At 46.9% G+C, this 27,185-nt stretch overlaps 2 protein-coding genes across 7 annotated transcripts in view; one reads left to right on the top strand and one right to left on the bottom strand.

Annotated features, from left to right (window-relative positions):
• Positions 1–7,012, top strand: part of IFT140 (intraflagellar transport 140) — an 84,067-nt gene extending 77,055 nt beyond the window's left edge. For all 3 annotated transcript variants that reach the window (XM_005493167.4, XM_014271395.3, XM_074552836.1), the window contains 11 exons: positions 350–540; positions 1,543–1,638; positions 1,985–2,117; positions 2,207–2,350; positions 2,743–2,871; positions 3,078–3,260; positions 3,949–4,155; positions 4,318–4,530; positions 4,610–4,776; positions 5,656–5,797; positions 6,334–7,012. In XM_005493167.4, the coding sequence (XP_005493224.3) occupies positions 350–540; positions 1,543–1,638; positions 1,985–2,117; positions 2,207–2,350; positions 2,743–2,871; positions 3,078–3,260; positions 3,949–4,155; positions 4,318–4,530; positions 4,610–4,776; positions 5,656–5,797; positions 6,334–6,534 (1,806 nt within the window). In that variant the 3' untranslated portion in view covers positions 6,535–7,012. The remainder of the gene's footprint in view (positions 1–349; positions 541–1,542; positions 1,639–1,984; positions 2,118–2,206; positions 2,351–2,742; positions 2,872–3,077; positions 3,261–3,948; positions 4,156–4,317; positions 4,531–4,609; positions 4,777–5,655; positions 5,798–6,333) is intronic.
• Positions 1,988–27,132, bottom strand: TELO2 (telomere maintenance 2). Of its 4 annotated transcripts, none has more exons than XM_014271398.3 (21): positions 26,744–27,132; positions 26,081–26,358; positions 25,525–25,593; positions 24,441–24,588; positions 23,958–24,060; positions 23,156–23,224; positions 22,163–22,304; positions 20,814–20,950; positions 20,011–20,099; positions 17,930–18,040; positions 17,179–17,264; positions 16,838–16,935; positions 15,830–15,946; positions 14,818–14,889; positions 14,115–14,285; positions 13,384–13,475; positions 12,475–12,574; positions 11,910–11,974; positions 11,197–11,312; positions 8,144–8,254; positions 1,988–2,569 (listed from the first exon to the last, which is right to left on the bottom strand). In XM_014271398.3, the coding sequence occupies exons 1-20, from the start codon at positions 27,064–27,066 to the stop codon at positions 8,151–8,153; spliced, it is 2,490 nt and encodes an 829-aa protein (XP_014126873.2). In that variant the 5' UTR covers positions 27,067–27,132; the 3' UTR covers positions 1,988–2,569; positions 8,144–8,150. The 4 variants fall into 4 exon arrangements, with proteins under 4 accessions (XP_014126873.2, XP_074408938.1, XP_026652804.2 ...); XM_074552837.1 differs by lacking the exon at positions 1,988–2,569 and adding an exon at positions 3,586–4,878; XM_026797003.2 differs by lacking the exon at positions 1,988–2,569 and adding an exon at positions 3,586–4,700.
• Positions 27,133–27,185: the final 53 nt, after the last annotated feature.

Genomic DNA, 27,185 nt, shown 5'->3' with positions numbered 1-27,185 from the left:
TGATTGGTAGCTGTACCTCCGCCTAAGCATGTCTCCATTTTTGGTGATTCACACTCCTGATGACAGCATTTGATCATTGATGACTTGCTTGTGTCACTCCCCTCCCTCTCAGGCAATCCTGTACAATACATGTCAGGATCTGAATGCTTTCCTTATTTTTACATGACCATCCTGTTTCCCAATAACATGCTATCCTAGGCCATGTATATTTAGTTGGTTAAACCCTCTGACTGATGGATTTTTGCTTTAATTGCATTGCAATGCCCTGCACTACTAAACTGCTCCGAGAAGTGTGACTGACACGCAGTGTGGTGGGGGCTGACAGAATTTGGGTGTTGCTCTCCCCCAGGAGGACGCAGAGCAGCTGTACAAGGATTGCAGACGCTATGACCTCTTGAACAAGTTCTACCAGGCCTCCAACCAGTGGCAGAAAGCCATCGAGACGGCCGAGGCTCACGACCGGGTTCACCTGCGCACCACCCACTACAACTACGCCAAGCACCTGGAGGCAACCGGGCAGCAGAGCCTGGCACTCACCCAGTAAGCAGCAGCTGGGTGTAAGCTGGGGGGCTGGGAGTCTCTTTCTCCTGTGAAGATGGGTGAAAGAGGATGTTTGATCATGGCCAGTAAAAATTAATTAAAGTCTTTTCCTGTTTCTGGTGCCTTCTATCTCATAGAGTGAAAGCATTCCAGTGAAACCTCCCAGCACCCTCCCATGCAAATAATGAGTAGTGTCTTAAAAAGTCAAGAGTCTGTCTGGGCCAGCAGTGAAAACCCACTCATATCCAGTCCTATGTTTGTCTCTGGAAGATCACTGCCATCTTTTCCTTCCTTTTCCATGAAAAAAAACAATTATTTGCTTTTCCCGAGAGTCCCAGACACAAATGCTGGAGCAGAATTGAGTTTGTTTTGGTTGCTTCTGGTGGCTGATCCTCTCCTGTGACTGCCAAGTCCCATGACAAGTTAGGGGAGGGTGTTTTTGATGTCTTGTATTTCTTGTTTGAGATCTTGTTTTTATATGAGTTTTCCAATATGAAAAGTTCCCATCATCATCATCATCATCCAATAAGGTCAATTCTGTTCAGAATCACAGCAGAACTCTGCTGTGCTCAGGCAGACCCACTGCTGGCCATGGTGGGCAGTGGGGTTAGGAGATGGGGGTGCTGGGGAAGGGCAGTGACCTCTCAGCAGCAGCAGTGGGTACAATGTGGAGCCTGGGCCATTTGTGACCTGTCCAGACAGGTGTGCTTGATGCTTGGGGAACTTTCTGGAATACTTCTTTGGGCCATCACTGGCACTTTTAAAGTATGTTGTGTGCTGTGAAGATCACACCTCCCTGATTCCAAGTGCCTGGCAGTACCACTGAACTTTTAATTTTTGATGGTGCTGGTGGACTGCAACTGGTCGTACAGTGAACTTAATACAGCTGAAGCAGTTGTTGCCAGTGTTGCCTGTTGTTTGGCTGGCAAACAAGATCAAACAGATTAATAGAGAGCTAATAAGGAGGCTGTCATCTCACATCTAATATGTTCTTCTCTACAGCTATGAAAAGTCAGACACACACAGGTTTGAGGTACCTCGAATGCTCTCTGAAGACTTACAAGCACTGGAGAACTACATCAACAAGATGAAAGACAAGTCAGTGCTATGCTTGTTCCTTCTACACGGGCTGTCAGGTCTGACATACAATTTGTGATGACTGCAAGGATGACAGAGTGTGAATCTTCTCAGTCTCATTCAACCCCTGCCTTATCCACTATGATCCTCCAACAGCTTTCCAGGTTTATGCTGCACTTGCATAGTAACTGCCACATTGTTATCCAGGCTGACTTCTGGTACAGGGCAGATCTTGGGAGTGTCACACTTGGGTAGGGGTAAACCACGAACACACTAAGTGTGTTAAGTCTTTAGTTCAAGCCCTCTAGCAGTGACAAACAGCATCTGTCAGTTCTCATTGCTGCAGTTAATATTGTTGCTTTTCCAGGAGCCTGTGGAAGTGGTGGGCACAGTACTTGGAGAGCCAGTCAGACATGGAGTCCGCATTAAAATACTATGCACTGGCTCAGGATTATTTTTCCCTAGTCCGCGTTCACTGCTTTCAAGGCAACATTGAGAAGGTAAGGCAGCCTGCTTCCACCTGCTTCCAGAGCTCTCAGTCCTGGGAGGAGCATGGACATGAAGTGAAGCTGTACAATTCCCTCTGCAGGCTGCTGAAATAGCCAATGAAACGGGGAATGGGGCAGCCTCCTATCACCTGGCACGCCAGTACGAGAGTCAGGAGGACATCAAGCAGGCCGTGCACTTCTACAGCCGGGCCCAGGCGTTCAACAACGCCATCCGCTTGTGCAAGGTACGCCCAGAGGCGCCGTGTGCCCGCACCAGCACAGCCCTCTGCCCTCTGGGAGTACAGGGTGTTTGTGCCTGTTGTGTCCCATGACACACTGCCTGCTCTTGAACAGCCCATGATGAAGCTGCTCCTGGTTTCTGCTGACCTCTTCCACTAAAGGCGGATCAATAAAGCCTTGGTGGTTTGGAAATGTATCTTCTTAAACAGCTCATCCGAAAATCCCTGAAAGAAATAATCATAATCAAAGCTGAAGATCACTTGGGTTGCAGAGGTTTTACACAGAAGGGGGTGAGAGTTTGGTACTATGGGACAGCATAAAGATACAGGCTTGTCAGAAATTGGAATGACAAAATTTTTGTGTGCACACTCAGAGCCAAACCTTTGCTTCTGAACAGGCGAATAATTTAAATGATCAGCTGATGAATCTGGCTCTCCTGAGCTCACCAGAAGATATGATAGAGGCAGCCTGCTATTATGAGGAAAAGGGGGATCAAATGGACAGAGCTGTTATGTTATACCACAAGGTAAATGTTTTTTAGTAAAAACTCCCAAACTTTACTCTGAAGCAGTTCCTTCAGCAGAGGAATTGTAAATCCGATGTGGTGCTTACTATGTCCTGCTTATTTGTAATTTTTTCATGGTGAGTAATGCTTTATTAAGCCAGGGTGTCCTGTGAACTGGCTCTGGAGCGCTCATTCTAGTCGTTGAAGCCTCATTCCTAATTTTGCAGGCAGGACACTTCTCCAAAGCCCTGGAGCTGGCCTTCGCCACGCAGCAGTTCGGGGCCCTGCAGCTCATTGCTGAGGACCTGGATGAGAAATCCGACCCAGTCCTGCTCGCCCGCTGCTCCGGCTTCTTCATTGAACATGCTCAGTATGAGAAGGCAATGGAGCTGCTGCTCACAGCCAAGAAGGTGAGCTGAGCCCTCTGGTCCCTCTGCACAGGTAGAGGAGCACAGCAGGTGTGTACCTGCACACAGCCATTCACCTGTGCAGATAAACAGATACAAGAGACACTTGAAGTTTCAAGATTCCTCCTAAGCCAGTGATTCAGAGGCACTGGCAGCTCAGCCTTGCCAAAATGCTGGGCACCAGACCATTCTGTGCTCCCTCCTCTTTAACAAGCTCCTATGGCTGGCTTTCTTCTACACTTTGCAAGGGTAACATAGCCCTTTTCTGGACTACAAGCTTTTGTATAGCATACTCAGAATTTGTTCCTATATGGGAAGTACCAAAATATTTAACAAAATCTTTCAATTTATTTGTATTTGCTGGAAACGTTACTATTGATCGTGCCTAACAAACCTGACTTGTACGTCTCTGAAAACCTCATGTTCAGAGTCAAAATGGCTGAATCTTTAATGGCACACTTGTGTGAGAGCAGTGTTGTCATGGAAGAACAAACATGTTCTTCTTAGCAAACAAATGGGACAGTGTGTGCCTGAACAGGGGCTGATGTTGACGTGTAACTGCAGCCCAGTTCCAGACAGAGCATCCTCAGATTCTTGTGTTTCTAGCGGATTTCTATAGGTTACTCCACAAGCAAATGTGAGGTATCATGGCAGTGTTTACAACATCTCATTATTCTCTTGCTGCCATCAGTACCACGAAGCTCTGCAGCTCTGCCTGGAGCAGAACCTAACCATCACCGAGGAGCTGGCTGAGAAGATGACAGTCTCCAAGGAATCCCAGGATCTCTCTGAGGAGTCCCGGAGAGAGCTGCTGGAGCAAATTGCTGACTGCTGCATGAGACAAGGCAACTACCACATTGCCACCAAGAAATACACACAAGCAGGAAACAAGTTAAAGGTCAGCCTGGAGAGCCTCAAAACGAGGGTGTTTTGAAAAGTAAACCATGAAGCAGACTTCCTACAGTAGCTACCCAGATGAAACTTCTGAGCCATCTTCATGGTGTTTTTGCATTCACAGTATTTTCCCTCTCTCCCTCTGTGCCACTCTTTCCCTTGCCAGGCTATGAGGGCATTACTGAAATCTGGAGATACTGAGAAAATTATCTTCTTTGCGGGAGTTTCCAGACAGAGAGAAATTTATATCATGGCAGCCAACTACCTGCAGTCACTGGATTGGCGCAAGGACGCAAAGATTATTGCGAATATCATCAGCTTCTACACCAAAGGAGGGGCCCTTGACCTCCTGGCAGGTTTCTATGATGCATGTGCTCAGGTACTGCCCTTTCTGTGACTGCTGAAGGTGTTTGGTTTATTGGCTCTGGAGCGAGACCATCTGCTCTCTCCTCTTGCAGGTAGAAATCGATGAGTATCAGAACTATGAAAAAGCGCACAGAGCACTGGCAGAAGCATACAAGTGCCTTTCCAAAGCAAAGGTCAGAAGCCCTGTGGAACAAGAAAGCAAACTTGGTCAACTGCAGAGCAGGATGAGTCTGATGAAGCGGTTCATCCATGCTCAGAGGTGAGCTGCAGCATGGATAGTACAGAAACTAAGTGACAGAAATATCATACCAGAATAGAAGTTGTAACAGCACCTGAAGTTTAATAAGTAATTTGCAGCTTGCTGCAAAAAAAAAAAAAAAAAATGCTGCTGATACATTTTTCTAGGAGGGAAATCAAAACAAAATGTGACTTTTAAAAGTGCATTTAAAATGTTGCATTAAATATGGAAAGGTAACCTGAAAGAGAAGGATATAGACCAAGGGAGGTGTAGCCAGAAAGGTGATTATCATAAAATCACTGACTGGTTTGGGTGGGAAGGGACTTTAAAGACTATCTTGTTCCAAAAGTCTGCCATAGGCAGGAACACCTTCCACTACCCCATGTTCTTCTAAGCCACATCCAACCTGGCCTTGGGCACTGCCAGGGATCCAGGGGCAGCCACAGCTGCTCTGGGCACCCTGTGCCAGGGCCTGCCCACCCTCCCAGGGAACAATTCCTTCCCAATATCCCATCTAACCATGTCCTCTGCAAGTGGGAAGCCATTCCCTGTGTCCTGTCCCTCAGGGCCCTTGTCCCCAGTCCCTCTCCAGCTATCCGGGAGCCCCTTTAAGCCCTGGAAGAGGCTCTGAGGTCTCCCTGGAGCTTTCTTTCCAGATCAACACCCCCAGCTCTCCCAGCCTGGGTCCAGAGGGAACTCTGCAGGTGGGGGTCTCATCAGAGCAGGGCAGGCACCCCTTGCTGCCCACCCTGGCCAATCAGCCCCAGGACAAGGGGCATTTCTGGGTTTTGTTTTGGCTTCTGTCATGAAAACTTAGGCAGTAAAAACTCTTCCCTGTCCTTGTCTGGATAAGCCGAATGCTCTCCTTGGGCTGTGACACTTCCTTTTCCCCTTTCCTAGAGTTTACCCTGAAGACCCTGAAGAAGCAGTCAGGCAGTGTGAGCTGCTCCTGGCTGAACAGGACTTTGACGGTGCCGTCCGGCATGGCGACGTCCTGGGATTTTTGGTTCAGCATTATGCACAAGTGGAGGAATTCCATACAGTAAGTAAAGTCTTAATTCTTCTAACCTACAGAAGCCATATTGTCCACTGGTACAGCTTGGTGGAGCGTGGCTCTCACACAGGAAGATGTTCCATGGTAGGAGCCTAAATGTGCAGCAGGGTGAGGCACAGCTCAGGAACTTTACCTCTATTTTTCATTCTGTGTGAGAAAAGGAAAGCTCACAGGACACAGAGGGTAAATGGTGGCAGAATCTTAACTATTCCCAGTAATTCAGTGAGAACAGAGGGTAAGTCTTGGTGCATGCCTCAGCAATGCCACCACACTGTGTTTGCTACCTGGCCAGAGAAAAAAACTGTAAAAAGGCAGTTATTTGAGGGAACAGTGAATTGCTCCTACATGGCAGATGTGCCAGACACCCCTGAACAGGTCCAGTGCTCTGATGAAACATGAGGGGTCAAGTGCAAGTTCTCCATGTGTGCTGATGAACATCACTTTGAATGTGCAAAGTACAAGAAATGGTTACTGGGGCCCCTGTAGCAGTGCTCCCTGTGACAGTGATCTCTGCATTCCTTTAGGCTTATCGCTACCTGGAAGAGATGCAGAGAAGAATTCCAGCCTCAAACCTGAGCTACTATGTGTCCCCACAGACCATGGAGGCTGTGCACCGAGGAGCTGGTGTTCCCATGAGCCAAGCCCAGGCCACAGCACACTCTGGCCATGGCAGCATGGACAACAGGGAGGAGGAAGAAGTGGCTGATGAAGTGGAGGAGCCCTGACAATGAACATTTACCAAATGCAAAGCTGACTTTATTATCAGCTCATTTATTCCATCCTCATTAGGGGGGCCCAGATCAATCACATGCTGTTGCCACACAGCTTTTTGGTTATTACCAAGAAATTTCTTTTTCCTGCTTGACTGTATAAGCAACAGTATTAGAGTTAATATGTTCTCTCAAGCACAATATACGGCAATTCACATGTATATTCTATAAGAAAGCTGGTTTTAGTATTTTAATAAATTTGAGGCAGAAAAATCCAGTAAGAACTGCATATTGTAACTTCACTTTTTCTCAGTACAGAAGAGCTGAATAACTGACATGGAAACTGTGAGTTGCCTTTCAAGTACAGCTGTGATCTGCTAAGGTGCAGATCTGTGATTCCTTAGAAGTGAGACCTTCTGAAACAATCCCCACTCCATTTGGGTAGGAGCTTGGTTAAAATCAAACTACCCTCTCCTGCAGGCTGAAGGCAGAGTTTCCCCAACAAAAGCTTCTCTGTTCAAATACATCAGAGGGTCATGTGGGCTGGAGCAACTCCTTACAGACATCTGGGGTAAACCTCAGAGTCACAGAATGCCTGGGTTGGAAGGGATCTTGGATGCCCCCTAGTCCAATCTCTGCTCAAGCTTGCTTTCTTTCTTGCTTTGAAGCTCCATCTCTTGCAGTTACATCAAGCCACTCTGTACTAGTCAGATTTTTGGAGGTCAGTTTCTTCCCTGGCACAAGCACGACTGAGAGAAGTGAAGCTCAACATTAGAACCACGGTTCTGCTCACCTCTCTGCCTGTCACCATGCTCTGCCAAGGAGTAGTTACGGTCACTCACATTTCTTACCAACTAGCCCTTACACTTAGAATGGTTTTTCTTTTTCATGTTTTGTGACTTGCTTCCAAACTTGGGGTGAACATGAAGTTTCTAAATTGCTTTCAGGGAAGAAGGTTTGGGGAGATTTTAAAGTCAAAATCTGAACATTATTTATTCTTTAGTAGAAACATTATTTATTCTTTAGTAGAAACTTCTGTACTAAGACTATACAAAAAGAATTCCCTGTCTTATTCCTTCCTAGCCACAGCCCAGCTCTAGCTCAGGCTGTTGAAGTCTGGCATACTTTCAGCACTTCAGTGTAGTTCTCCATTGCTTGCATCCCATCAGCAGTGCTGTATCTTCCACTCCTTCCAGCAGCAGACCAAGAGCTGGCCCCCCAAACTCCAGCTGCTCAGGGACGTAAGGGGCAGGCCATAGTGGCAAGTGGCCCTCGCCAGGCCTCCTGTTTTTTTGACAAGAAGGCTCTGTGAGATCTTCCCTGTATTTTTAGCTGAGTGCTCAGAGCTGCCAGGGTTATAAATAGCTGGGGTGGGGGCTGGGGGCGCGGGACGATGGCAGCACTCGCCACCTTCCTGCATCTGTACACGCTGTACCGGATACCCAGAGCTCACTCAATTGGCCTCCACTACAAAGTCCAGATGTCAAGTCAGGCTCGCTGGCTTACAGCTCAGCACCCTTCCCCCTTCTTCCTCTCCTCCAGCCAGGTGACTGCTGAAGAGGCCCCAGCAGCGCCCAAATACATCCAGCTGGCAAGAGCACAAGGAAAAGGTCATTTCTGTTACCCTTCAGCTAGGAAGGAACAGCTTCAAGTTTCTTTTTCAGGTTCTCCATTAGCAGCAAGTTTTGCAGGGCCAGCCTTCTGCAGTCCCCATCGGGGTCTTTCTCCATCACATCTGCAAAAGAAGCAGCCACTATTAATTGGAGAATGGGGAAAAGTGCCCTTAACAGTTCTCACTATTTTACTGACAATCACAGAACTAAACAACAGCATTTGCACCTATGGCTGGGCTTGGACATCAGGACTTGCAGGAACTGCATTAGAAGGCAGAGATGTACAAACTTGATCATGCAAAGCAGCGTGAGTTCAGCCAAGCCCTGTGGCAGTGCTCCAGTTTTGAGGGAGAAACAGTCAGTTGGTCTGAAACATTGTAGAAACTGTCTGACCTTGGATCCCATGGGATAATCTCCATGCCAGAACTTGTACTTGTCACTTTGAGCTATACAAAAGCTTTGTGTAGCTGAGCTACAAGTGTGAATGAAGTCTGCAGCTAGAAATCCACTTCTCCAAAGTCTAAAGTCTCCACTCTGCCATTCTTGCACTCTAAAATGGTCAGTGCTCTGTTCTGAATTTGGGGTCAGGATGCCAACAGGGAGAGAAGGCCCCAAGGTTCAGCATATTCTCCACTCTGAAAGACCAATCTTCTGATCAATGGGTTGCACACTTCCCACAGCACATAAGGGCAGCGTGAGGCTGTTCCCAGCAGCTGTTATTCCAGGGGCCCTTCATGGGCCTGCAAAGTAACAACCAGGATGCATGCAGGATGTCTGAGCAGGGGAGCCTGGAAGAGCAGGGAGCCTGTGTGAGGATATCCTGTACGCACGAGCCGTGTGCTGGGAGCCCGGCACTGTCAGCCCAAACACATGACTCATGTCACTGGAGCACAGCTATTTATAATCCAGGGAGAGCTGCACTCTGGTGCTTCCATACTCCCTCTGCACAAAAGGAAGGTTACAAGGCAGATTGGAACAAGCTCAAAAGCTTAGAGTGCTGCTGGTGCTGTATCTGTTCCACGAGCATGGACCTGGCACAGCTGGCACTGCATGGGAGGCACAAGGTATCTGAGTGTTCTGTTGGTCCTGACATAAACCTCACTTACCCATGACACAGATGCAGAGCACTTGCAAGGGGTGGGGAATTCCCTCAAAGGCAGCTGCTGAGGAATCAAAGGGATCCTCAGGGAATGTCCTTTCCTAGAAGCATTTAGGTATTCCCTTCCTCCCCCAGGAAGGATCAGGCTCATCAACAGCAAGTCCAGCATGGCAGCTAAGGGTAATGATGGACAAGTCCCAAGTGGATTCTAGTCTCTCTCCATAGCTGATATGTCCCAAAGCATCCAGTGCAGACAGTGCCAGGGCTGCAGGCAACAGGCTGAAGGGCCAACAGTCACAGGACACACTACAGCAGTTTGCAGAGGCCCGGATGTAACAACCAACTGAAAGAAGTCTGTGGATTTCTACTAAGCACATTTCCTATCTCACTGTTCATCACTGTGCTTTGGCCATGAGAGAAACACGTGGGAGAAACAAAGATACTTTAAGCTAAAACCAAAGGGGATAACAGGCATAGCAGCCGAGGCTCCCACACAGGACACTTGTCATTTCCAGCTACAACACAGCTAATACATGACCTCCTCTTGGAAATCTTGTCTGGAAGAGTCATGAAGCAACAGCCAAGTCCATGAGCTCAGACCTGTGATTCAGTCACAGAAGCAGGTCTCTAGTGCCAGACTTGACCTGTTGGAGCAGCAGGGAGGGCCCAGTACCTCCCTGTGAACTGTTTCCCCAACAGCCTTACAATAAATAGCAAAGGCCCAGCCCAAGGAGCTGGTGTATTTCAGAAAGCAGCTCTAGAAGCCCTTTAAACTGCACTTAAATTGCACCTGACCATATGTGAAGCTGAATTCTTTAAGGCTTCTGAACAACTCCTACAGCAGTTTTCCTTTCTCTGGTATACCCACCACAGTTATCTTACTCTGCTCTCATTCCCACCAGGAATAACCATGCAGCTTTCATGCCAAAGCATTAGATGAAAAGACAGGGCTATTACACTACCCATAAGCATGAGAAGATGCTACTATCTTGGTCATCCTCCTCCTGTCCAAAATAACTCACAGAAAATGGATTATGCAAACCCTCAGGCTGGAAATCCATTCCTGAAAGGCTTCACTTGGTAACAGCAGTGTTAAATGCAGAGATCAGCAGATTCCTGAGAGCACACAGTGTCATGGGAAAAGTGAAGTCTTCAGCCCCACATGGCAGCTCTCTTCCGTTCAAAGGGCACAGAGCACCCCAACCTGCCAGGATCAGAGGCCAGCTGGGTCAGTTTGCTTCCTGCTTGCTCCCTCTGGGAAGCAACTCACCGAAAGTGAGAATGGTGAAGGAAACCAGACCAGGGAATAACAAGAATCACCCTCACAACACAGTGAAGGCTTCAACATCAGTTGTTCTTTTCACTCCAGCTCTCTGCAGTACCTAAGCACTGATCTGTGCAGCTCCAGCCTGCCAGAACCCACAGGCACAGTCTGTGTTGATGTAAGGTGTGCTGGGTACAGCTTTTAAAGTAATGTGCTGTCTTCTGTAGCTTTTTCTTTCCATCAACAATAGGAAACTGGATACTAGGCCATGCTCCTCTCCCTCCTGTTTTTAGCTCTAACACCCCATCATGAGCACACGGTGCAAACAGGCTGTAGAAGCTTTGTGTGTTCCTGCTGGCCAAAGTCACTGCCTGGGGGTAACAGGCACCGTGACAACACTTCCTGCAGCTTCATGAGGTGGGTGGCTGTCTGCTCAGATGGAGAAAGGGGGCACAGACTATCTTGGGATTTTTCTGGGTGGCCTGTGAAGACAGTCACAGTTTGTAATGCCATACCCAGTTCTTGGCTTATGCCTCAGGTACCCCAGCGCTGCATCTCTACAGCACACATGTGCTCTACTTGCTGATCATGCAGATCTCTGATGCACAATGCCAGGACATCACTGCTGCCATCACAATTAGAGATGCTGCACAAAGACCCCACTAACCAGCAAAGCACTGCTGTACCCCACCAGGTCCTACCTCCCAGCCAGGACTGAGTCTCCAACAGCTCTTCTGTCATGTCTGCCATAATCCGTTCCGCAGGGACACTGAGGAGCAGGGAGGAGATACAGGACAAAAGGCCCCGGCGCACATACCTGTGGACAAGGACTGAACTGGTACTGCAGCTTTATGCTCTGCACTGACTTCCTCCCCTCAGGGGCTCTCCAGTCTCAAATGGCATGGCAACTTTTGCCATATTCCTGCTGCTTAGGGGTGTAATCTTGCAGTGTGTCTCACACACAGAGCCCCTGCTGTGCTGTGCACAGGAGCCTAGCACAATTCAGAGCCCTGGACACATTTGAGAGCAGAACAGATATTGGATGTTTACAGACTTTTGGCTACAGGTCTTAATTGCTCTCCAAGACTGAATGCTGGAATTGAATCTAGAGTTTTCTGAGCTCCCTGAGTAAACACAGATGAAATTATCACATGGACAGGTAGTCAGGAAATTTATCAACCTTTATATAGGTAATGGCTGTACTGCCACACCAGAACACACCAGCAAAGTTCATATGTTGGGCTGACATTAAACACAGTCATAAGAACACACAGCTGGAGGAGAGCACAAAGTAAATGCATTAAGTCACTGACACTCAGAGCCAGATGCTCGTCTTGGACAAAGACAAACCATGAGTGGAGGCTAGCTCACAGCTGATCTTTAAAAATGAGAGTATACAACTACAGTAACTCACGAGTCCGTGTGGAAACGCAGTGCCCAAACAAATTCCAGCAGAGCCTTTCCCATTGCTGTCACTGCCTGCAAAAGAGGATTGTGACAGCAGCACTGAATACCATCCACATTGCCCTGCAGAGCTGGGCCTCCAGACATACTGCTCATGGAATCCTGAGCTGGAAGGAACCCACAAGGGTCAGGAACCCAACTCCTGCCCTGCACAGGACACCCCAACAACCTCATTGTGAGCTTGGGAGTGTTGTCCAAATGCTTGAACAAAGGTTTCCTTAAGATCAGATACAAATGAATTTATTTTACAGATGTGGAAACTTTGACAGTAAAGTGAAATAATGTGCCCAATCCCCCCAAGAAGTTGACAAGAAGCAAAAGACAGTGCAGGGGTGGCTTGAATCCCATGTCTATTTTCTGACTATTTCTTCCCAGCCTATTTCACAACTTCTCAGCCCACTCACCTCCAACTTGCTGCCAGTCTCATTGCAGCAGGCCCTGAAGCACATGGCTAATCTGGAAGACACCCCAAGTTCCCAGGCTGGAAGTCACCCCTTCCCTCTGCCCTTCCTTACCACAGTGTTGACAGCCAAGTACATCAGAACTGCTAAAGTGTGAACCAGCCTTCCAAGGACTAAGTGATCTTCTCCCAGGAGATCAAATGTTGTTAAAGGCCTGCAAGTATAAGCCACAGAGTTGTGTAGCAATGAGAAGGATGATCAGTGCCTCTCTGGAACAGTCAGGAGGGTTATGAAGGGGGAGTTGTCCCCAAAAGCCTGAATCCCTACAACAACAGCCATTATACAGGCACTACTAGGTTAACAGAGATCAGAGCTGTTTGCTCTCATCTTTCCTCCCTGACCAGTATCTTGCAGAGCAATATCCCCTACTCATACAGCAGGTATCACACATTCTGCCAACAGGCTTCACCTGTAAAGACCTATAGGCAAAAGCTGCCCCCACTGCCACACCATTACAACTGGTATTACAATGATCTTGGTTGTCATGGAACTGATTACTCTGCCTTCCTTAGGTTCACAAAGACTTAAGGGACTGACAATAAACTGGGTCCTATACTGTGGCCTCAGACACCAGTGCAGGTGATAGGCCAAACCAGAGACAGAGCTAATTTGGTTCAAGATTGCAGCCTGAGCTCTGTGGTTTGTGTGAACCAGCCCACAGTAGAAGCTCAGATACTGGTGTGGTGCTGCCAGAATTACTTGTCTGAGTACCTGCTGATGGATCTTCACTTCTGCAGGGTCCTACATACTCCTGCCCCACAAGATTTCAAAGGATAAGTCCAAGAGACAACAACCCACTCCTCCCCAAGCTTTGTGAAGGACCCGAGTGTCAGTGTAGCGTCACTGGGCTCCTGCACAGCTCCTGGGCTGTAGCTGCTGCTTTGAGGCAAGCAGGACAAGCAGAAAGGTTCACTCTGGCCATTGCTATGTCCACATCCCACATCCTAAGGTGTTCACACTCACCTGTCAAAGTGCTGAATCAATGGGAAAAAGAAATATCCAGCAACAGAATTGAACTCGTTTGGGCAGGAAGCCAGTTCCACACGAGACTGACCCTGTCCAAGAGAAAAATGAAGTCTAGGCACAAGATACAGCATCCAGTTCTTCCACTTCACTGGACACTGTCAAGACTACAGATTCCTTGCAGACAGCCCATCATCAACAACTGCTTGTACACCTCGGGCTACCAGTTTCCCAACTGGATTGCTCACTTCCCATTTTGGATTTTCTCCACACCTAAACATTTCAATACAATATGCCTCAGTACTGCTCAGTTAGATGTAAGAACATGCAAGGGATAAAGGAGTTTTGGAAGGCAACTCTCCAGGCTGAACCACAGGGGAGTTCTGAAAACTAGGAAACTGGCATCAATTTATCTCCCTGGAAAACAGGAAGGCTGAGACAGTGTAGCCCAGAGGCAGCTAGTCTGATGGAGGCCCTGGGATTGTGAGGTGAAGTCACAGCTCCCTGCAGTGGCCACACAAGCTCAGAACAAGCACAGAACAATTATCTCTCAAAGCCAGGTAAGGAATTTCAGGTTTATGTTCCTCTCCCTGCTGGAGAGGAGAAATCCAAACTTTCCTTTGGATTGGGTCCACTCTCACAGGTATTTTGCTCTTTCCAGACAGAGCTTGCAGTAACTCCAAGTGTCCCTATTTCTGGTGGATTTTACATTAGTTTGCCTCTGGCCTCACCGTATCAAATCTCCGAGTCTTGCTTTTGATCCTCTCATCAACAATTCTTCTCCAGCCCTTAGAGCTGTCACTTTCTGGAAGGAGCTGGATACAAGGCTTTTGGACACCAGAATGTTTGGTCTTCCCATGGAATTTGGGACAGGACAGTTCCTGAGCTGCCAAAACCAATACCTAAATAAAACAGAGAGGTTCTGTTAAAAATGGGTAATTCCTAGGGCACAACAAAAGCGTTCCCTGCACCCAAACTGACAGGAGCAACAAGGCGGAAAGGCACAACAGCTTTAGAGTGAAGAACAGCAGGAAATTGACCTCCAGCAGCCACCTGGCTCTGAGGTACTGACCAAGCACTTGGTCACTTAGCCCTGAAACAGAGCAGTGGCCCCTCCTTCAGACTCAAGCGTGGAAGGAGTCACAGACAGATCACTGTCCTTCAGAAGGGGAAGATAAAACAGACTGATGATGTGAAAGTAAACAGTGGCTTCTCCCAAGCAAATGCCCAACACATGCTCTGCATTCTGTGGGGAGAGATCCCTGTGTGATGGAGTGTAGCAGGGTTAGGAATGAGAGGGGAATGCCACACACAAATAGCAATGTAAGAGATTCCCATGCCTCTGCCTTCTCCCATGAGGAATAAAAGGTAATCCCAATACACCTCAGCACCAGTGCAACAGACAGAAGGAAAGTGGGAAGTAAGAGCACTCACATCAAGGATGTCCATGCGCTGACGGAGACTGTAGTTCAGAGAGTAAAACTGGGAGGTCAAGTACTTTGCAACCTGTACAGAAAAATCAGGGTACAATGAACACAGACCCATGCTAGAAACAGCCTTCCCATTAACTCTAAAAGCATTTAATTTCACAGGTTTTGCTTCCTGTTAGGTAACAGCAAGCCTCCAAGAGATGGGAAGAAACACAGTGCAAATGGGAAATTCAGACACTTTCACTTCTACATTCTCCCAAAAAATCTAAATGACAGATGAGACTGCATCACTCTTCTCACCCTCCTATGCAGAGGTACCCAAACAAGCACCACAGCAGCTAGGAGATGTCACTGTGGCCTTTCAGTACTTAAAGAACATCACAGGAAAGATGGACAGAGGCTTTTTACTGGGGCCTGGCTAGCATAAAAGATAAAGACGTTAAACTGGCAGAGAATAGATCTAGATTGGATATTAGGAAGGAATTCCTCCCTGTGAAGGTGCTGAGGCCCTGGCACAGGGTGCCCAGAGCAGCTGGGGCTGCCTCTGGATCCCTGGCAGTGCCCAAGGCCAGGCTGGGCAGGGCTTGGAGCAGCCTGGGATAAAGGAAGTGTCCCTGCCATGGCAGGGGGTGGGAATGAGATGGACTTTAAAGATCCTTTCCCACCTAAACCAGTCTGTGATTCCCTGATTACAGGCACCAGTTAGGTGTGTTTCTGTAGAAGCCCTCTGTGCCCCAGCTTCCCTTTATGTGAAACCCTTCAGTACAACAAGTTCTTATCTGATCTGCCTTTTCAGGTACAATCAAACCAACAGCCTCCACATAGTTCCTCTGTTTGACAGGGTGTTCTTTTCCCCACTGGTTCAGACATTCCTTGCAGATTCTTCAGGAGCATAAATGTTGTTAGACCTGAACTACCTGTTCTACCACCCAGTTACCTCTATCAAATGAGAAAGAGACTTCAGCTGCTTCAATTTTTGCCTGTGTTTCAATTGGAAAATAGTAGGAGGAACTCACAGGTATTGGGTCTGTGATTAAAACAGCTACTTGAGCTCTTTGACGGAGCTCCACAAAGCCTTCAATGCAGGTCTTCTCCTCCAGGTGCAATAATATTTTTGCCAGCTCCACGCTAACCTGCTCAAAGTATGAAAAAAAGAATCAAAAGCCTGATGGTGTTTGGGTTTTTTCCTCATAGGAATTATGGACCACTTCCAATGGTCAAACAAAGACAAGGAGGTTTTGTTTAGGCAACGTGTCCATTCCTTAGGAGGGAGAGAAAACACAATAAGCCAAATGCCATCAGACTTATTTCCCAAAACCCTGAACAGATTCTCCACCTGCCAATTCTCTGTTCACATTTCACTGGGACTGTTTTGGAGAAGTAGTAGCATCATGACATTGAATGAAAAGTCACTGTAACAGATGGGTTAAAGGGTAGAGCAGCACAGCCCTTCTCTTTCTCAGCTGGTGTCTCTGACACTTGCAAGTGCTCACTAGTAGCTAGTGACAAGCACTCTTCACACAGTGACCTTGTCCCACATTCCTGTCCCCTGAGCTTTTTATCTTGACCAGTACAACCCAATTACTCCCTCCACAAGACATCATGCTTGTACAAGCAAATAGGGAAAGTGCATTTGATTTTGCCTCCGATTTCGCTGGGAAATAACAAATTGAATTTCAATTCAAAATACAAAATGGCTGCTCTGTAATCTCATTTTTTAGTGTTTTTCCTGCTCAGCATAAAGCATGAAGCTTCCTCACACTAGCAAACACTACTGGTATTATGTTTCATTTTGAGCACTGGAGACAGCAGGGTGCTGCCAGCACTTTTGCTGCTTCTCTGTTACTCTGTGCCTCACCTTCAAGGCAACTATTTCCTTCTACATCCAAGCTGAAAGCTTGTGAATGTGTGCCTTTAACCCAGTCACATATTAGCCAGGCCTTCTGCTCCACTGGCATGTTTAGTCTCCTCATGACAGCAAAGGGCAGTACAGCCCTCTTGTAACCTAGTTCATATTACTTCACCTCTCTTGTTGCTGCTGGATTCCTCCGAACCAAGCTCTCAAGTGCCTTGACTGTAGCTTCCCATTTGTCCACATCTTCAGGTCTTGATCCAGTCAGAACTTAAAGGACAAACAAAAGTTATTAACAGAATGGCTGTGTTTGGGTACATACCCAAACTTCCTTCTGCCAATCATTTGTCTTGGTACAGACACTCAGCATGAAAAGCCCTAGGAACTAAACTCAAATTACTCAAAAATTCTATAGCTTCTTCAAATTAGATCAGAAAAAAATTAACCTATGCATGAGTTCACTGTCCCAAGTTCATTAAGAAACAGATAAAGACTCAGCCCAAAATCTCGTACCTTCAATACAGTCTCGGATATACATAGGAGCCTTAAGTTTTAGCTCTTTATCCTCAGACATATCATAAGGGATGAGGTCATCATCACTGTAAAATAATTAAAGGTAGGGGTTAGTTTATGGGTACAGATGCTCTTGCTTTACCCAGATAGCCAAACAAAGAGAAAGAACCAGTGCATACATCACTCCTGTATCACTCAGCAGCACTGCTGAAGCCTGGCCTGAGAGAGATCCTTGGGAGTTCTAGGGCAAGAGCAGTTCTGTGATCAGATCTGGAACTGGATATCCTGGTCAAGGACAGGATACAGATGACCAAGAGACTAAAACTGACTCTTGAGATTTCATTATAGATTTGTGTGTGTGTGTGTGTGTGTATATATATATATATATATAAAATACATACATACATATTAACATATATATACAAATATCTATATACATATATAAATGTATTTCTTCATATAGTGACAGAATAATGCAGGCTCACCATTAAAATGGGTAAATCCATCCACAATTTCCAAGAAATATATATTTAAGTCAAATGGAACAAATACAGCAGTTGCACACAACACAGGCCTTGCCTAATTTATTGACTATGCAATTTTTCTACACAAAGACCTGCTCTGCTGCAAACCACTCAGCTGAACAAGGCCAGAAATCCCAACAATTGCCAAGAAATGCAGGTACTGACAGATCCTTTTCCCCCACATCTGCCATTTATTTCCCATTTCCTCCCTGTTTCTTGCCCCGTACCTGTCAAGTTCAGCATCCGACTCCTCATCTGCCTTAACTGGGGCTGCTGTACAGGAGTTCTCATTCCTCTCTGGCACCAAGGGCAGTGCAGCACCTGCTTTCTCACTCCTGCTGTGAGGAACAAGAAATTTTAAATGGATACGGTAATAGTTCTTACAAGGAAGAAACTAGCCACCCTACCAACCCTTGCTGCCTAAACAGAACAGCAGGTAATTATTCCTGCTGCAGTTTCACAGCCAGCTTGGCTGACACAAAGTACTGGGAAGGAAAATGGAGTAAGGGGAGAAAATAAGCAGAATCTTCTAACAGAAGAGCAATGGATTAAAAAAACTTAACTGGCTGGTTTGCTGTGTTCCCCTGCACAACACCTGGGGCTGCTAAGGAAAGACTCCAAAAACCAGATTACATTGACTTGCACCAGATTGGAAACTGTGAATGAAACTGAACTGAGAGTAGGTTTAGATTGCATATCAGGAAGAAATTCTTCCTTATGATGGGGGGCAGGCCCTGGCACAAGCTGCCTGGAGAGGCTGTGGCCGCTCCTGGATCCCTGGAAGTATTCAAGGCCAGGTTGGACAGGGCAGGGAGCAACCTGCTCCTAACAGAAGGTGTGTGTCCCTGCCCACAGAAGGGTGTGAAATGGAAAGGACTTTGAGGTCTCTTCCAATCCAAACCATTCCATGACTTTTCAAAATTGGAAGAAAACATTTTTAATAATTTCTAGATCTTGCATAGGATGAATACACTAATTGAGAATATTTTTTCTGTCTCAATCTATTTCTGTGGACTTTGGCATTTTCCTTTCATCTCTCTAATTCTCAAAACCAGTCTCTAACAGCTGACTATGCTGATCATGCCCCTAAAATGGGAGCAATAAATCTTTTGTACTTCCCTGGAGTGCTGGACAGCTTCATCTGCTAATAACATAAAGTGCTTCACTCCAAAGCTGATGAAAAAGTGCTCCAAAGAGCCTCAGCAAATGCTCTGGGAGTTAAGAGCAGTCTTTAGAGTGACAGACACAGCAGATTTCAGTCATGGGTGAATGGGCTGGGGGCATACAACACAAACAGCAGCTTTCCAAGAAGCAAACAGAAATGTCCATTTGATTGTACCAAAGGGCACACAAGACCCCCACAGCCCAGTTTCACCACATGTGCAGCTGTCTGTGGCCTTAAACCTGAAGTCTGGCTAGCGAGAGGGCGGCCAACAGCCCACTGCAGTCGGGGGGGTCAGTGCCGGTGGCAGAGCCCCAGGGCTGCTTCAGGCACCCTCGGCACCAGAGGCCTTGGGCTGTGCCTGCAGGGACGAGGTCTCGGTGAAAGCTGCTGGGTTGGTTGAAGGAAATGAGAGTTGGACACTTCCTGGGGTCCAAGCAGGTTTAACACCTCTGGCAATCCAACATGGAGGGCCAGGGACCAGCAGGGAGTGACAAAAGACAGTGGGGGAACAAGAGTTTTAAAGGGAAGTGGAAACCAAAGGAGGGGTTTACAACTAACCAATTAGGGAGGGTCGGGGGATGAGCTTAACATAACAGACAACATAGTGAAGCCAATAAGTACAAATTAAAGGAGGGGCCCCGGGACCTCAGCCAACCACAACCCCCAGTAAGACGAAGGTTCTGGAAGACGGGGAGGTGTGGGGGGGTGATTGACTGGGCCCAGGGAGGAGGAAAAGTTTACTTAAAAGGGAATAAGAGGGAGGAGAAATTATATAACATAGGTAATTGACACCAACCGAGGGCAGGGGTAACCACAGCAACATAACTGAAAGTAACTCCTGGCGGGAAAATTAAGGAGGGCAGAACCATCTTACACAGATGGGGGGGGGGAACAATACATAACACAAGGGAATATTACAAAAAACTTAAAAACACACTACAACACACATGCAGCTATCAACAGGCAATTTTAATACACACTACCAATTGAATTATGAATGTAACTAAATCACACTGTAAGAAGGTGGTGCATTATGATGTTTAAGAATACATAAAACATCTTGAATACTGTACATGGTTCTTGTGTGTAATGGGAAAAAGGCATGGAGAAGGGCAAAAAGCATGAATAGTAGCAACAACTTACTCATTATCTGGAAGGCTGGGGACAACACAGAATGATGGAGTCTGCACCAGAAGGGACTTCAATTCTCTTGTTTCATCATCCTCTTCATACTAGACATTCAAAATAACTGTTGCTGCACTCTATTACTTACTGCAAATATGCCCAGCTGTCAACATTTCACCCTTGTAGTACACATGGACTAAATCATGAGCAGATGAACCCTCACCAATCCTGTTTCAATCCCTGTGCTGACAGCAGCAGGCAGCTGTAATCTTTGTCCTTATATTTAAGGTACCCGATGACACCTTGTCTGAATGTTATCTCCATATTTCAAACATTTAATAAATGGCAATGTGACAGGAGGAATGTGGCAGGCTTTTAAAGAATTAATGTGATTTATTCAGATAAGTCACATAAATTCTACTGGAAAGAGCAGAGCAAATATCTCCATGTCAGGCTTGAAAATCCCAGCTCAGAATGGATATTTCCACCATGTCAGGGACTGAATGCTCACCACTGCTTTAGGTTTGAAGCTCCCCTCAACTCCCACAAATCAGATTCTGATTCCCTCATGCAATAAGATAAACTTTAATTACCAAGTTTATCCTAACCTCTGCCAGTAGATTGCACTCCCAAGGTAACTCTCAGCCACCTGATCATTACATACAATTGGTTTTGCAAACAGACTCTCTCTTTTTGAAGGTGTGACTGCCTCTCCTTATTTCCAGATTAAAAAGTGCTCTAATGCCCTGAATCATCTGGTTTAAAGCTTTTACTTCCTCTAAGCCTAGCACAGCAGCCATAAGTTTCAGTAAAACCTTCACCTCAAACTTCAGGACAGGCCCTTCGGTGTTTATGCTCGAGCTGATGCTCTCTGCCACCACCATGCCCAGACGCCGCAGCTGAGGCAGACTGCTCCCCAGGTGGCATTTCACACCCTCCATCATGCTTGTCAGAAGCTCTGAAACAAACAACCAGCAAGCAGTTGCATGTTTGAAATTCTGAAACAGAGGCAGAAACAGCCATCTTTAGTACTTCCCTGAGGGAAGCTTTCCCCACTCACCACGCAATAATGGATAGAAAGGGTCCCTGAACTGTGGCTTCCTTCTCTGCAGGGTCAGTGGTGCCCTTCAGCACCAGCACAAAGTCAACAAAACATCACAATATATTCTAAATTTGCAATATTTTGGTTTTCACTGAAACAAAAAAGGATGTTAAGTCAAGCCAATCGCTAGTTTGGCTTTAGAGTGTTTCACAGTCACTTAAATAAATGTTATGTTTTGAGGACACTACAAGTTCTGACCACTACAAGAATCACATAGAGACAGATATTTGCCTAACTTTGGCTAAGCTCAAACAGGCAGGTAACGCAAGTATTTCTCAGCCCTCAGGGAACACCAGTTGCCAGCTTCACCAGGCAGGCTTAGTGCTGTTTGACTGACCTCCTTCATCTCAGACAGCTTCTATTTCCAACAGCTGTCAGACAAAAAACTGACTATAAAACCACAGAACTGGTAATACACATCAAGTTGCTTATTCACTTAAACAATTAATTCTAGAATGAAACAGATGAGCAAGTCTTGAAGTGAATCTTCACATCCCCCATAAGTCACACACACACATAAGTAATTCTAGACATTTTACAGCTGTTTTTAAAATTTCAACAGAAACAGATAAGTTAGGCCAGGACCTCAGTGTGCTAGGCACTGTGTGAGCACATAACCAGGTCCATGCCAGTGACCAACCTGCTCACTGCTCACTGAGGAATGCCCATGGACTGTCAGACACCAAGCTGACAGATTTTACCCCCAGTTACTTTCCCTGCCTGTCTGGAGCTGCACCTGTGCTCTAAGGTTAAGCCTGTAAGTTACAAATCACACCATTCCTCTCACTAGTCCCAGAGTCAGTCCTTGTTTTCCTGCGACAAAAATTCTGGGTTTTTAAACCACAACTCAGCTAAGAACCATAAGGCAAAGATAGACCTTCTTCAATTCCATAACCTAAAGTTATGCACTTGGAATTCTCTCATATCAATGCTAAAGAGGACTCCAGCAGGTTACCCCATTTGCCAAGGTAAATATGGGACAACTCTGCTTATCCACAGATCAAAACAAGATATTTTTCTACACAATCTGCTAAAAAAATCTAAGCCCCACTTCTCATACAGCTTCACCTTGTCTGCAGCTTGCAATTTCAGGCTCCTTCAGGTGGGAGAGGCAGATGAGGATGGCCTTGCTAATGTACAGCTGCTGCTCCGCTGGCGAGTGTTTCACAGCACTGCTGCTGCTCCAGGTCTGCAACAGGTCCTGCAGCACCTACACCAGAGAAATCAGGTTGGCCTGAAATGCATCTTTTCTACACAGAAGTAATTTTTGAAGCACATTTTTACTCTCCCTACAAAGAGGGGAAAAAAATACAAATTTTGTATTTCAGAGCCCAAAACGTACTGTGTTCGACCGCCCAAGAACTGCACTTTCAATTAAGATATGGTTAAATATAAGGGGTTTTTTAATTTAAAAGTGATGTTTATTTCTCCTTATAAATATTATATGCAAAGCATATAATGCAAAGTATTATTATCAAAAACCAGTATGATATTATAAGGTTTTATATGAGTTTAGTCCAATTTTAGATAACTGTCAGTCCTTCCATATCATCTCAGAACATGTAAACAGTGAAAAAAGATTTGATAAAATGGTAGGGATTTCCAGATTTCATAAAAGTTTCATCACAGTGCTGACTTGAAGAGGCAGAATATCTGCTATCCCCACTGAGGAAAATATGCATGAGAGAGAGTCTGAAACATCAACCCTTTGGTAAACAGACAACTGTCCCCCAATCTGATCCCTTATTGCCATGTGCCCAGCCACATAAACAGGGCTACTGAGGAAGCTGAGAAGGACAGAGGACATGGGACATCTGTCAGAACCCAACCCTCACTAGTTTTGCTACATGGAAGACAACTGACCAATTAAATATGAAAAATTAATGCCAGCAGTGCAGAAAGCTTTGATTCATTTATCACGGCTCACTTGTGATGTAGCTGGGCTTCCCTCACTCTCATGAACAGCAGCCAGAAACCAGAACCCAAATTGTGCACCCCCAGACACACAGAGAGCAGAATGTTCCCCACCAGACACCTCAGCAGCCACTCAGGGAACCTTACCCTGAGCAGCAAGGGGCGCCGGCCGCTGTCCAGGGCCAGGTAGCCAAGGAGGTTCTGCAGCACTGCTGTCTGCAAGGAAACCACAACTCCTGCTTCAACTGCTTACAAAGCTGTCATCCAGCAATGACAAATGTCTGTTATTATTTACTACATTAAACTTCATTCTAAGTTTGCACTGGTTGACAACATTCAGAGACAGAAAAGTAAACAAATTTTAAAAAACGAGCAAGCACACATATGCAGTTGCTGATGAAATACATGGAAAATCATAACAGAAATACAATACAGCATTTTACCAACAAAATCAGCACAGTCCCAAGGCAAACATGGAACTCATGAAGTCCAAAGAACAACTCTCACAAGAGCATCACAAGCCACAGTATAGTTCCTAATATCCCATGACAAACTTAGGTGTACAGGAAAAAACCCAACGGTCCTTATCTCATGTCTTTAATATAATTCTTATTCCCAAGGATTGATCCTGGCTGTTTCAATCTCCTCTTTCAGACTCTAAAATAATTTAATGCCTTCAGCTCCCCAAAATTCTGAAACTTTGTGCAAATAATCACTTGGTTCAAGAGGAGTACAGCCATTTCACTAATCACCATTAACCTGGAGAGAGCACATGAATCCCGTGATTTCAAAACCACTGTTCACCACTCCCACTCTGTTACAGCTGCACAAACTGGGGGAGACTGAGGACTCATTTTGGAATGCAGAGTTAAACCTTCCTCAGGCTCAGCTAAGAACTACATTGTTACCAGGGAAAACCGGGCACTGCTGTTCCCCACAGAGCCCTCACCGTGTGGCCATATTGCAAGAGCAGCATCTTCTGTGCCACCACAAACTCAGCCTTCTTGTTCTTCACAACCAGGTTACCCAGCAATCTGGACAAGACATCTGCCCTAACAAGACAACAATAAAACATCAGGAATCCATGTTATTGCTGTCATGCTGCTCCTAATCACAGGAAAATCTGAGAGCAGCTATTTGCAACTAAGTCTCTAGAATACTTCTAAACCCAGACAGTGATCCAGTCATGGCAAAGAACGCTTTCACTTGTTTTTCTTGTTTTTCCACTGCATGTCAAGATGAACACACTCAAGAAATGGTGTAGGTCCTCCCTAAGAGGCAACAATCAACTACTTTATCCCTTGAGTCTTTTAGGAAATGGCAGTGTAAAAAACCACCTACACAAACAGAGCACCTATCAGAGACCAATTCTGCAAGTATTTGTGACAATTCCTGCCTTTGCTGTGGGTCAGGGAGAAAGCAGAGTTCTTACCCAGGTGCTCTCTGCACAAAACCAAGGACCACTGCTTCCATCCAGCGGTCTGGTACACCTTCCACCAACTGCCAGCATATCCTCTGCCAGATGCAGTCTGACTTGGTGAGGTCTGTCAGGCGGGGCACCAAAACTCCCAGAATTTCCTCTGAAGCGCAAGAGAAAACAGCAAAAACCCAGATGAGCAGGCTGGTAGAATGGCATTTGAGAATAACCTGAGAATTTCGAGATCTTCACAACATGAAAAAAATACAATGTACAGTTTGAAGTTCTAAATTTTTTCCTGCAGTACAAATACGACTAGAATCATAGAATCATTTAGGCTGGAAAGTCTCTCTAAGACCATTGAGTCCAACTATAACCCAGCACTGCCAAGGCCAACACTAAACCATGTCCCCAAATGCCAGATCCACATGGTTTTTAAATGCCTCTATGGATTTAGTGACTCCACCACTACACCGGGCAGTCTGTTCCATGCCTGACCACGCTTTCTGCAAGGAAGTTTTCCTTAATACCTGATCTAAATCTCCCTGGCACAGTCAGGCCATCTCTTCTCGTCCTGTCCCTTGTTCCCATGGAGCAGAGCCTGATCCCCACCTGCAGCACCCTCCTGTCAGGGAGTTGTGGAGTGAGAAGTTCCCCCCTAAGACTTCTTTCCTCCACCCTGAGCCCCCCCAGCTGCTCCTCCTCTGACTGTGCTTCAGATCCTTCCCCAGCTCTGCTGCTCCTCCTTGCTCATGCTCAAAACAGAAATGGAGAACTGCCTGGGAAGAACAACCCTAAGCAGCCTAAGGAACTGGCCAGAATTCCTCATCACAGTAAAGAGCCAGAAAATCTTCCTTCTTCTTCTTCCCCAGCCCTGTTAACTACTGCATTCAGTAGATTTGAAGTTCTAAGCTCCCACAAGAAATATCCACCAGACAAGCCGAGCAGCCTCACAAAGCAGTCTGTGCAGCTCACTCAGAACAGCTCCAAATCAAATTGTTGGTCTCCCATTCCTCCCACTGATCATAACAGTCATCCTCCCATGCTAATACACTAAAACACTTTCCCCCTCTCCAAAAGAGCCCAGTAAAACACTCACTTTGCCATCCATGAACACACACCTTCCCCAAGACATGAGAAACAAAAGAGATGGAGCAGTCCAAGCCACCTGGGATAAAACAGACATAAGCTTAAGTGAGCATGCCACTAGCATCCTCCAACCAACCTTCAGCAGGAGGTGCAGAGACCTCCAAAAGTGCTGCATTTTGAAAACACACTTTTTCTCTTCAAGGATCATCTCTTCCTCCCTCCACTACCTGCCTTCAGGCATAAACCAGCATTCAGTATTAGTTACAGTGACAGGCAGAAGGCTAAAGCAACTCAGCTCCACTTTAATGTGATGGCATGGGTGGCAATGCCACTGGTTGATTCAGTATCACTCACATCTCCCACACAATTCCTTTAGAACACACAAAGTGACCACAACAAAGTTTAGCAACAGAATATGCTGTTTAAATGCTTGGAATATTACAGCTTTTGGTGGATTCCAAAAGACCTCAATTATCATCTGTATTTGAAGCAGCAGACATGGGGTCCATGCCCAAAACACTTCTTCAGAAAACGACCTTACAGTACAGTCATCCTTGCAGCCTTACCCCGCAGAGAGTCAGAGATCTTCTCTAGCACCTGGAGAACTGCATCACCCAGGAGAGGGAAGTAATTCTGTGGGAAGAACACTGGTGGGTTTTTCCCCAGGAGTTTATTGCTCACATGCTCGGGCAAACAGACGATCTTGCTGAGCAGGGTGCCCTGCAGTTCCAGACAGCCTGCCTGTGCCTGCGGCTGACAGACCTCCCACAGCAACGCCGACAGCCGGCCCTGCTGCAGGAACTGCTCCAGGACCACAGCTACCTCCCTCGGGTCGAGGCCAGAGCTGGAAGAAAATAACTGTAAGTTCCTGCCTCTTTTACATGGTAAAAATAAGATTTGCATGTTACTGCTTTTCTATTGTGGTATCACTACTGAAATGCCTCTGTTCTGCTACAGTGAATTAAAAAAAAAAAAAAAAGAAAAAAGGAAAAAAAAAAAAAAAGAAAAAAAGCGATTTTAATATATTTTTATCTGCAGCTCCCTCGACTCCAAACATTCAGGACCTTCAACAAACACGACTGCTAAAGATCTATGTCGTGTCTGAAGGCACTCAGGGCGGGGTATGGGCTGTCCGTGCTCACACATCCCCGTGCCCCCCTGCGCACTCGAGCCCAGCTGAAAGGCACCCCCAGACATCCCCGCCCGCCTGCCCCGGAGAGCGGACTCACCCCGCAGAGCCAAGCGCCTCCAGCAACACGCAGAGGACAAGGCCGGGCGGGCCCTCCAGGAAACAGCACTGCCACAAGCCCTCGGGCCGCGCCGCGCCAGGCGCCCGGGCCAGCCTGCGCAGGAGGGCGCCGAACAGCGCCCGCTCCCGCTCCCCGAGCGCGGCTGGGCCGCCCGCTGCCGCCAGAGCGGCGCGTACCGCGCCCAGCGCCGCCACCAACCCCTCCCCAGCCCGGTCCAGAGCCGCCACGGCCTCCCGCAGGAGGGACTCCAGCCCCAAATCGAGAGCGGCTCCCGGCCTGGGGGGCGCCGGCGCCGCCGCCATGGCGCTGAGGGGAGCGCTCGGCGGCCGCGCTTCCGCCCGCCCTGCGCCGCAGCCAATGAGCGGCGCCAGCCCGCGGAAGGGGCACGAGCCCCGCCCTCCGGGCAGCCCCGCCCCCCCGC

The sequence above is a fragment of the Zonotrichia albicollis genome, chromosome 16, assembly GCF_047830755.1.
Source record: "Zonotrichia albicollis isolate bZonAlb1 chromosome 16, bZonAlb1.hap1, whole genome shotgun sequence".
NCBI classification, from domain to species: Eukaryota; Metazoa; Chordata; class Aves; order Passeriformes; family Passerellidae; genus Zonotrichia; species Zonotrichia albicollis.
The sequence above is the reverse complement of the archived record's forward strand: the minus strand, read 5'-3'. Positions and strand labels throughout refer to the sequence as shown.